This window comes from Myxocyprinus asiaticus, chromosome 10 (genome assembly GCF_019703515.2).
Source record: "Myxocyprinus asiaticus isolate MX2 ecotype Aquarium Trade chromosome 10, UBuf_Myxa_2, whole genome shotgun sequence".
Lineage (NCBI taxonomy): Eukaryota > Metazoa > Chordata > Actinopteri > Cypriniformes > Catostomidae > Myxocyprinus > Myxocyprinus asiaticus.
The window spans coordinates 15,518,468-15,530,557 of record NC_059353.1 but is presented as its reverse complement, the minus strand read 5'-3'; the positions used below and the strand labels follow the sequence as shown (position 1 = coordinate 15,530,557).

The window sequence follows — 12,090 nt, the reverse complement described above, 5'->3', positions numbered from 1 at the left end:
CTGTTTTGCACATATACTATATAAATACCATGGTATTCTTTAAAGTACCTGGTTTTCCTTGACATACCATGTAAATAAAATAATATATGGATATGGTTATCACTCACATGGTATATTTCAAAGTATCATGGGAATACCATCTAACTAAATACCACCTTGTCCCATACCCTGACACACTATACAAGTTTTTTATTTTATTTTTTTATAAATACATAAAATAATATTCTGCATTTAAATTCCACAGACTCAAAGTTCATCTTCTGATGAAGGCGTTTGAGGCCAGAGAACAACTCTTCCCACTGTGTAGATGGACAGAGTTCACGCTAGTTCAGAAACCGTAATATTCATAGCAACCCACACTTCCACCCTCTCCTCAGCTTCCAGCCCACCGTTATCCAGAGTTATAATTAGAGCTAATTCTCCTGAGGAGCACCACTTCAAACACAAACACAAGACACATAAATATGTAAGAAATCATTAGCTTTCTTTTAGAGCTCAAACAACTACCCACAAATTACTTCCCTCAGCCCAAATGGCTGTGCCACACTAAAAAATTCTGCACTCTCTTGATGAGGGCATTATACATTTTAAATTATTTGTTACGCTATGTGATGAGCGGACCGCATTACTGTTGTGCTTGTGGAAACATGGCCTAGATAAAATGCCTATCAACTTCAAGGTCAGGGTGAGAAAATACAAGGCAAACACACAATCACAACAAGAGCGGAGGACTTGCCATGTTTTTGTGTTTTCCTTGCTTTCTTTTGTTCTTTGCTTATGTAACAACTTATGAAACGGGTGGGCAGTATGACCAAAATCTTATATCATTATACAAGTAATTTTGCATTGCGGTAATAGTACTGTTAAAATCACTTCATAGTTACACTATACAATTATGGGATAACATGGATTATACATTTTTTGCATAAACTTGTGGAGTCCATGCCAGCTCAAGTGCATTCTGTCATTAAAGCAAATGGGGACATTCCAAATACTAAAAAAAAACATGTTAATTTTGCATTACAATTTGTACTTAAATAGCATTGATAATAGCATTGGTCCTACTTTATATTAGGTGTTTTTAACTACAACTGTATCTACTACCATTCAAATACGTACAATTCAATGTACGTATTGTGTAACTAATTTTTTGTCTCCAAAATTCTCACAAGATTCACATTTGCTGCTACTGAGGTTGAGGTACATGTACTGTAGGGTTAGGGGTAAGGTTAACAGTGTAACTACAGATGCAATTAAATGCAGGTACTTTAAATGTAAGTACAATGCAACAACACATATATACATAATAAGTACATTGTATCAAATGCTTAAGTACATAGTAGTTAAAGACAACTAATATAAAGTCCACACCATTTGTAATGAAAACAAAAATTCTATTAAATTAAATGCAAATATATATTTTGATATATTAAGTGAACTCTTAAGTGGACTTTTAAACACTATTGTATATGAATATTTTCTTTTTTCCTGTTTTTTTTTTTTTTTTTTTTTTTTTTTGATGGACACAAACCAATAGGAAAGAATAATCAAAGTGAATTAATGATAACTGTGGCAACAGTACAAAAACAGCAAATTCACATTTTACAGTATACAACTTGAATTTAAAAAAAAAAAAGAAAGAAAAAATCATTATTAACGGATGAACAACATGTAAAGCGATTAGAATATTAAACAGTCAATATACACTCCTTTGACATTGTAACATAATTTGAATTCTACATTAATTTGCAACCATTAACAACATTGTATCTACCGGTACAGTACATCCGACGCCAACCAGTCCACATCTACAGTACTATATTGCTCCCTTTTTAATCAACAACGTAGTTTGCAGAGTAGACTAATGTTTTCTGCTCTGTGTCGGATGTTTTAAATAATGCTGTGGATATTCCGCAGTATAAACAGTATAGCAGAATACTGCCATATTTCTACCATCATGCAATATATACAGTACCGTCATACCACCCAGCCCTAGAGAAAATCATATACCCTGTTTGCAGAGGAGAAACGAGAGTTTATTTTTGACATATTTTTATGTATTACATATTTTAGGTATACCATGGAAATAAACAACAGGGGGAGAAATGAGAAGTGGCAGGGAGGGAAGATATTAAGCTGATGTGGCTGATATTGGACTATTTGTATTATTTCTTAGCACTGTGCACTCTGGGAATCCCAATGAGTACAGTGTGTGTGAGAGATGCTCTGCAAGAAAAGCTGCAGACACATAAAGCAGGCAGCTCCATTTTTAAGCCCCACTCTCTCTGTCTGTCTCTCTTGTGTTGAAATCCTGGAGGAGGAGTGGTACTCTTTCATCTTCGCTTAAAGGGATGGTCCACACGACAGGCTATGCACACAGGCGTTTCACATGAAAAGAATTGCAAATGTGCCCCAATTCTCAGACGAGTTAAAACTTCCAGCTTCTAATACAGCCATGATAAAAGAGTCTTTCCAGGCATGAGAGAGAGAGAGACAAAGAAAGTACATGTACTGTACATATTGTATTGATAGTGACAGACATTCATGTACAAACATATTTCCAGTACCACACATGCACTGAAAAGCCGAGACAATCCCTCTGTTCCAAACCTAGTAAGCTGCCTATGTAGGCAGCATTTGAAGGCATCACATGCATGCTCCTGATATAAAGACGGTTTCAAAATGCACCCTGCTGAAAAAACAAACAGCATAAACCAGCCTAAGGTGGTCAAAACGGTTAATGATGGTTTTAGAGGGGTTTTGGGCACCAATCAGCTGATCATACTTTGAGACCAGCAGGCTGACCAGTTAATCCAGCTAAACGGCAGCTTGAACAGGCTGGGAGACCAGCTAGACCAACTAAACACCAGCTTTAACCAGCTAAGACCAGAAAACCACATAGGGCCTTTTTACTTTGCCTAAAAATTATGATGATATGCACTGAAATTGCACCTTGAAAAAGGTGTACGTTTGGTGATATTTCTGCTGTTCACACACATCCCTGAAACTTTTGACCGAAGAGAACTCAGGTAGTCGAAGAGTGTTGATGATTGATTAAAACTAATCATGTTTGTAGTTTATTTATTCATCTTCTTTATTTATTTTCCTCAACAAGCTCATTTTTAAATGATGCCACACGTAGAATAAAAGCAGGCCAGGGTGCTTTAGTTATTTTAACTCAAAATGTTTCGAGTGCATTTTATAAGTCAAAGTAACTCTAACCCACAACTCCAATCTCATTTCATTCATTGGATAAGCACATTTTGTTTTGTCTATACTTGTGACTTTGATGAATATAAGATCACATTTTATGACCAATTAATGCAGAAAAACAGCTAATTGCAAAGGGTTCAGATACTTTTTCTTGACACTGTATTAGGTTCTATTTTGGTTATGATGCTTACTTAGAAGGCAGCTGCCTATGTACTGTAAGCATTAGACAGCAAAGCCACTCACTGTTTTGGAACAGAGCCATTGTCTAGTCCCACATGAGTCTGACCAGAACTTGCTTTCATTCTGGACATGTCTGGACATGTCTATTTATTTTTTCTCTGGTTGTCCACCTTCACCTTACAATTTCATAAGATAAAATGAAGAAGCAAACTTTCACTGTTTAGCCGATGAAGAGACAGCTGAGAGATTAGAAAGCAAATTTGCAGTAGATGACAGAGAAATATATTAGAGCTTGATGTTTGTGTGGCCTTCTCCTTGAACGTCTCATTGCTGTGCTGAGAGTCTATGAGATAAAAACAAACTGAGCCCATCACTCACCTGTACATCGCTCATAGATGCTGTTCATCACAATGGGTGGCTGAACGCTGGCGTCTGATTGGCTGAGGTGCCCTGCCAGCCCCATACAGCTATCAAAGGATCGATTGAGAATTTGTCGCATTTCCTTGAACTCCTGCGAGAGAGAATGAGAGAAGTTGTGTCACCGTATCGATTCTGTTTGTGAATTATGGAAACAGAAGAAGCAAATCTGAGCGTCAGGATAGGTTAAGACTTTAAAAATGGTAGGGACATCGTTAAGCCCGCTCCGGCATTCATTACAAAACAAACAGCACACTGAGATTTAGATTTTGGAGGAAGCAAAAGACCAGAAAGAGCTGTAAGAACATCTAGTATCTGCTCCCAGAAGTCCTCTTAATTCATCTGATTAGTCTAGCTGTCAAAGGCATGAAGGATTTAAGCCACTCACACAGATGTTACAGATTTTCTGTCTCTTTCCCCCAGAGAGAAAGAAAGAATGGTAATTCATTTCATTATCTTGCCCCCAGGCCTGAAGCGCCACTATGAAATATGTTAATTCGATTGGCAGATTTAAAATGCTGGAGAGAGGGTGCAGCACATTAGATGGCTCTTCTAATGGCCTGTTCGGATACTGCACATGCTGCCGGCATTTGGTTAACTGTGGATCATTAGAAAAGCAAACTGCTTGCATATATATTGTACATCAAGGTAGGGGTGTGTGTGTGTGTGTGTGTGTGTGTGTGTGATATTCCCTAGGACTAAATTGAATATGAGGGGCGACCGCGCTTTTGAGGTAGCTGCCCCTAAACTGTGGAACAGCTGACCTATTTATATTAGATCAGCATTAACAATACATGATTTTAAAACTAAGTTGAAAACATATTTTTCACCTTGGCTTTTAATCAATCCTAGAGGTTGTGCTTTGTATTTCTGTATTATGTGTGTGTTCAATGTGTATTATCTTGCTATTTTTATCCTTTTGTATTGTACAGCATTTTGGTCAACATCTGTTGTTTTATTTTCTGCTTTATAAATAAATGTGAATTGAATTGAATTGACATTCCTTAGTTGAATGACTGAAGGTCTGAAAACAGCAACCACAGAGAAAATCAAGGTGTCATGGCTTCTGTGGGATACAGCAAGCCATTTTAGCATTATTATTATATATATATTTTTTAAACATTTATGTTTTAATGTTCAGATTTTGGCTGAGGTGACGGCAACAGAATTATTTGATGCATGCCACAAAATCCATACGTTTTCACTCTTTGTGTCTCAAAATGACATTTGTTAACATGCAGCTCTGATACACTCAGATTTCTGTAGTGATTGAAATGACTGACTGCAGGTGTGTTTGTATCAAATCTGCATTATTCCACAGACTTTTACCCAAAATCAGAGCAGATATGTAAAGAGTCTACAGATTACATTTGGGCCTGCAAATGACTGTCCATTAGGACTGGGTACCACCAGCCACCTCACAATACAATACGTATTGCGATACACGTCACGATTAGATATATCACGATACATTATGATATCATGATTCGATTTTGCTTAATTCACTTAATTGAATAATTTAAGTTAATTTGGGTATCTTTCAGTTATAATGTGCATTTAGCTTACATACAGTATGAAAGCAATTCTCTTTCAGCTAATGCTGTTATTCATTATACAGGGGACCTTCTAACTCGTTAAATTACAGACATACAGTATCAATTTTAAAATTTTAATTTTAATTTTATTTTTTTCATCATTTTGGTGACATTATAGCTTTTTTTTATTTTATTTTTATTTTTTTTTATATATAGTCCATGATTTACATCAATGAACATGATGTATTGAAATTGAATATATTATATTACATATATACAGTATATTGTTACATGTTTGTTGTTTACATGCCTAATTTGTACTATTTACAATATTTACTTTGATTTGTAGAACAAGTGCTAAAATGGTAGTGTCTCTTTAAGACCAGTGAGAGGGACTTTGACAGTAGTGTTTGTTTGGTCGAATCGCTTTTTTACAGCATCCATGCTGTGTGATTAAAATTACATGTTTCTTTTGTTGTTTTGATAAATAACTGACTGTAAAGAACAGAAAGGACATTAAAGGAGACATCATTAAACAACAAATGGTTTGCTTGAATCTAGTCTTTGGACTCAGTAAAAACGTACTCTCAGCATGCAGTGAAAAAATCTCGGTGCTGAACTTCTATGCCACTACACCACTCAAACACTGGTCAGTGAAATCTAAAAAAAATTACCAGCCAGTGGCTAATCACAGTCATATTTTGTAGCAAATGGGAAGTATTTATGCACAGAAAGAGCAATCTTTGCATTTGAAGAATCAACATTGGGATCATACAAATGAAGATTAAGTAGAACATTTATATTTTTGCCCGGCCCTATATCCAAACGTGTGAGAGAGGTCCAGCATGTATTTGAGAGAATCAGTGAATCTTTCATGCCTCATAGTAGCGTCTCAGACTGCACTAAAAATATAACGATATATCATAATACATGGATCTAAGTAATGGTACAATATCATGAGAAAATGTATCACAATATATTGATATTTAATTGTATTGACTCAGCCCTACTGTCCATGTTTACATATCAATGCCCATTCAGTATTCAGCAACTTCAGGACATCCTGAACAGTGTAAACAGGACTTAGGCCAATCATAACAAAGAACATTTACATACAGAAGTCTACAGCAACAAAACTAGCCTGTTTAATTGTAAGAGTCAGAGAGAGGGTGGAAAGTGGTTGTGTAAACTAAATTACAACTGATTATTTTTGTTAGCATTCTAATCTGAGCACTGGGACAAGTTATCTTTAGCGGAAAATAAATACTATGAAAGTGTAGAAAATGGTAGAATATATATTTTAAAAAGCAGTAGGAACAGGACTATGGAGGGGGTGGCCCGGAAGGGAAGTGAACCCAGGCTGCCAAGAGAAGAAACAGTGGCGGGGACGAAATTAGATTACAGAAGGGAATCAATGAGGATTCCCCAGCCAACCTTCCTGTTTCCCTTTTAATATTTATCAGAAAAAAAGAGCAGGACAGCTTGCAATTTTCATAATAGGATGAGATTTAGAAAATGTAGGTGAATCAATACGAAAAAAAAATAGTTGAGAGTGGGAAGAGGGGGTGTAAAAGGTGTAGTGTAAAGTGTTTTAGGAAGAGATGCCTCTTACTAGTAAATAACATCCCCACTGCTAGAAAAAGTAATGTTCAAGTTGTCACCCTATCTGAGATACTCATTGATTTCTTCCAGATAAATACTGCTTTGGATGTAATTATAAATTAAATAAACTAAAGTTAAATATCTAATATATACTTAAAAAGATAAAAAGATTAATAGCATTGAAGCCTTCAATAGATGCAGCTTAAGCCACTTTTTGTTAGTAGCTTATAGTGCAGCTAACTACTTTATCACAAAGGCAGCTTTATTGTAGTACAATTCATTCAAATTATTAGTAGCATGTAGCTTGAAAAGCTAGTTTGTTTGGATAACAGTCTCACTGTGTTTGTGTTCTTGCTGTAGGCTTTTAGCGAAGAGAGGTCGACAAGGTTTTCGCATTTCATTGACAGGCACGCAAAAGACCACAGGTTGAGTGTAACACAAAAAAGTCTCTGGTCAGAAGATGAGAGGTATTGCATTTCCCACAGCCTCTCTCTCTATCTTCAGACACTGCTCTCAATGTCTGACAGCCTCATCCACACCTCTCTGCTTGAGGGTCCATCCACAAAAGCTCCACTTATGTCTTAATCAATCTCACAAAGAATACAATTCAGCCTGCTGTTAAAGACAAAAGTGGCCTGGCAGGTCTGTGAGACCCCCTGAGGCAGCACAGCAAACCTCCTAGCACTTCTGTGGCACAAGAGAAACAGGAAACAGCCTTGAGGGCACAGATCGGGTGGGCTCTCCCTGGCTACTTTTCATTATTAATACCCAGGCTGTAATGAGATTGTGACAGGTCTATTTAGATGGCTGTCTCAGAGAAATTGTGAGATGTATTGATTGGATCAGGCTGCAGAATAACGTGTTTATTCTGTAGAGAGGAGAGTTCCAAAAACAAACAAACAAACAAACCAACAAACCAAGCAACCAACCATCCTTTAATATTAATATTTATATATATTAAAACAACCAATGGACCAGAGGAACAACCAATTCACCCAAACAGCTATTGCGACCAAGTAGATTAAACGTGTTTTATGTAAATCAAGTTAAAAATAATGAAGGCATATTTTCCACACAGTTTTATACAAATAAACACAAAGAATGAGAATCATACTTTTTAATTTATTTGCACTATGTGGCATGGGGGGGGGCATGGTCATGTGTCCGTCTGCAGGAGAGGGAAAGTGGTAAGGCTCGTCACCTGGGCTGTAATTACTCTAACACCTGTCTCGCATTATAGTGATGGCAGAGGAAGACCTGATAAGGCACGCCAGAGCGTCAGAGTGGGAGAGATAGACACACACGGAGCTGTGTGTGTGTGTGTGTGTCGACCTGATGTTATGTTGCAGTTCAGTGTTTTAAGTTATTATTAAACTCTTGTTAAGTGTTAATCCGGTTTCTGACCACAACACCATTTGGTCCTAGGCCAGCTGGGTAGTGGTCCTCTGCGACGCCGGGTGATGACACTGGCCCTCGCCTCCTGAAGGATGGCGGCTAGCTCCTCAGCCTCGCCAGCGGCTGCTCCACCTCCCAGGCGGATGGCGGCAAGCTCCCCGCCCCTGCTGGATGGTAGTGGCTCCTCTGCCCTCTAGCGACCGGCAGCAGCTCCTCCACTCCCTGGCGAACGGCAGCGAGCTCCCTCACCCCCTGGCGGACGACAGCGGCTCCTTCATCTCCTGGCGGATGGCAGCGGGCTCCTCCACCTTTGGGCGAACCGCTCCAGTACCACTGCATCAAACATCCTTGGCGTCGTGAACCTCCGTCAGCGGCGAGGTCTCTCTGACAGCACATCTTCCTCCAGTCCCAGTGTGGCAGACAAGCCTCTTGTTCATCGGGAAAGGAGGAAGCAGGAACCGGATTAACACTTAACAAGGCTTTAATAATAACTTAAAAAACTGAACTGCAACATAACAACAGGACGACAAACACACACACACAGCTCCGTGTGTGTCTCTCTCTCCCACTCTGTTGCTCTGGTGTGCCTTATCAGGTCTCACTCCGCTATCACTATAATGAGAGACAGGTGTTAGAGTAATTACAGCCAAGGTGACGAGCCTTACCACTTTCCCTCTCCCGCAGACAGACACATGACCACGCCCCCCATAACACACTAATATAAAAATACATATTAATTATCAGTCAAATTTACCTATGAAATATTTATACAATAACATTTTATTATATGAAAAATGTCACTTGGAGACGTGTTTAAACAATGGCACAAATTTTTAATCAAATCTTATTATTTAAATTTACCAACTGTACCTCTAATATTTTAATCAATTAAGACAGTTTAATCAGTCTTCAGAAAATTTCAAGGTCAAATAAAAAACATATTAAAATTATTGTAAAATTCACAATGATGCTCATTTTTACACTAAAATCATTGTGATTCAATATATTGACCAGCTACACGGTACCATATCCAAAAAAACCAAAAAAACTTTTTGGTACTTTTTTGTTTCTGTTTTCTCTCTTGCCACAGTTTCCTTTTTCCATAGATTTTTGCAGAGTTGGCCAAAACTGGATTGGGATTGAGTGTAAAGCTGTTCTTTGATGTCTCTAAGAAAGTGCCCATAATTAGTGAAGTTACAGTAGGTCAGCAGATCCAAGCAAGAACACAAGAGTATAATGTACTCCCAGAAGCTCAGTAAGACTCAGGAGAACGGGGTAAAGCAGAGAAAAGGTATATATATATATATATATAAATGCATTTCCCTCACACAAAAGGGAGAATCTGTGAAAAATTAAAACTTGCTCAAGGGCAGAAGATAAGTTTTTGAGCTGTATTTATTAGAGCTGGAGAAAATCGCACAACTAGAACTGTCTGAAATTCATTAAGATCCTACGAATCACATATATAATATAAAAGAGCAAAAGCTTCAACAATACTTCCTCTTAGAGCCTTGTGGCTGTAGAAACTAATCTTCCCTTTATTACTGGATAAAGCTCTTACTTGTGGTACTAAAAGCATGCTGAGTAATATTTCAGCATCAGTCCACTGAGAGTTTCACCTCAGGATGAAACTTTCATTTTCCTGCATATGGCTTGAATGATCTATCGATTTGAACCCAGCGACAAGCTCTCGGATCCCATTCAAAGTCTCCTCACACACAATCTGTCCCCCATCCATTCATGCTTTTCTCCATCCATCCATCCATCAGTCCATCCATCCATCCACCAACTAGCATCTCACCCCCAACTCACGTACACACAAGAGTCAATAGCTTCCCATCAGCCCTGACTCCATTCTACGCCACATCAACAGCCATGGCGTCTAAAGCCATAAAGCATAATGAACATGAATCTTTATTTTATGAGAACAATAACACCACTGCCTTGCCAGCCAACCCCTCCCAGCCTGTCAGTCCTCACAAAGGGCCCCCAATAACCATCAATCCATATGGCCAGAGGAACTGCTCCATTATGTAGCCTAATTACACACCACTTTGGAGCAGTTGGAGGCCTTTGGGTGGAGTGTGTCAGCACGTGTGTGTGTGTGTGTGTGAGATAAAGAAGGGAATACTGAGGTGAGCATATGGCTGCTCTCAAACCCAGGTGCAGGGGAGGGGAAAAGGCTAAAACATCCTGCTGGAGGCAAATTCCACCAGCACAAGCAGAGAAAAAAATGGAGAAAGTTAAAGGATGTGGTGAATTACTAACTGCAATTACCAGCCGTTTTAGCAGAGTTTTATGACACAGCAAGCATTTGTCTGCATCCGGTCAATTAAAAGTCATAATAACTAATTAAATTAAACCCCAGTTAGTTTCTGTCCTGTAATTTGATTGGACAAGCAAAGTTCAAAGAGCACTGATATTTAGTATAGCAGCACTGGGACATTTTACTGTTTGAATCACTGAACTTGTTTGCTTGATGACAGCTTGGCGACACGCAATTGTGGAATGCGCTTTGGCTTCTTTTGGATCTATTTTCATTGGTGGAGCAAAACTAAATTAAATAGCTGGCCACAGTGTGTCTAATGCTTCACTATTTGTATCACTCCACTTCTCTATGTTCGTGGCTTTCCAAATAGTGATGGGGATTTTGATTCATCATTTGTTAATTCACTGATTCGTTCAGTGACCATTTTTGGAGTTCAAATATTTACACCAGTAGGTGGCGATAAATGAGTCATTCAATGATTGACTCACTTATTCGTTAAAAACAGAGTCGTTCACTAGAATCACCACTGAAACAATAGAACGGGGATGGAAATGATTTGTTCACTTAAAATATTTGTTCAAAAACAATGTGCAGTGCAGAGAACGCAGCTGTACTTGATGTTTTGGTCTCTTTTGGGACAATTTTTGTTTGTGCAGAATGCACAAACTAACTGGGCAAATTCTGTCTGTAATTCAAGTTATTCATTATTCTTTACGTTTTGTTGAACTGTTGTAAAAAAGCAATATCACGCTCGCAATCCTGAGTCTATACTGTCATGTCAGGCTGGACAGGCAGGTCAAATAAACAGAGCAATTTTGTTAAGCACAACAGAGCCACAGGGTTTTGGTAAAATCAACCTACTATTGGCTTACTTATAGTAAACTCTACATATTAAGATGGAATAGGAGAAAATACATCAGCTTTAGTCTAGATGAAAGAGAATGAGCAACTACACAGAGTATTCGTCTCTTCACTTTCAATTCATTCAAAGATGTAACACTCTACAGAGCAGCTCCATACTCACAGACAAGCAATGTGCACTTCAGGAGAAAAATTTACTATGTGGCCTGAAAAGCACACAGAAACGCCATTGCGGTGGCATGCAGTAATATAATTTTCCAAAGAGGCAGAGCATTAACCTCAGTCAAGGAGAATCTCAGTCGGCTTATGGGAAGAAATGAGTAATCTTCGTGAATATGCTGAACACCTGTGACTGAGCTACTTGTTGAACTGTTTTAAAGACAAAGGATAAACACATGGTGGAAGCATCGCTGGAAAAACAAGATCCTGCCAGATTAAGGTCGTCTAGCTGGTCACCAGTTCAACTTGTGTTTTGGAAGATGGTAGAACAGCTTGACCAGGTCCCCACAAGCTTAGCAAAGATGGTCTGCCCCAACCAGGTAGACCAAGAAAGTCTACCAGGTCAACCTCAGAAACACTAGCTTGTAATCCAGCTGATCTACCAGTTGAACCAGCTTG

The 12,090-nt window shown here is 38.4% G+C and overlaps 1 protein-coding gene across 1 annotated transcript in view; it reads right to left on the bottom strand.

Annotated features, from left to right (window-relative positions):
- The window catches only part of LOC127447162 (partitioning defective 3 homolog B-like), a 502,153-nt gene that overhangs the window by 222,695 nt on the left and 267,368 nt on the right, over nucleotides 1–12,090 (bottom strand). The window contains exon 14 of the mRNA XM_051708779.1: nucleotides 3,772–3,904. Coding sequence (XP_051564739.1) covers nucleotides 3,772–3,904 — 133 coding nt within the window. The remainder of the gene's footprint in view (nucleotides 1–3,771; nucleotides 3,905–12,090) is intronic.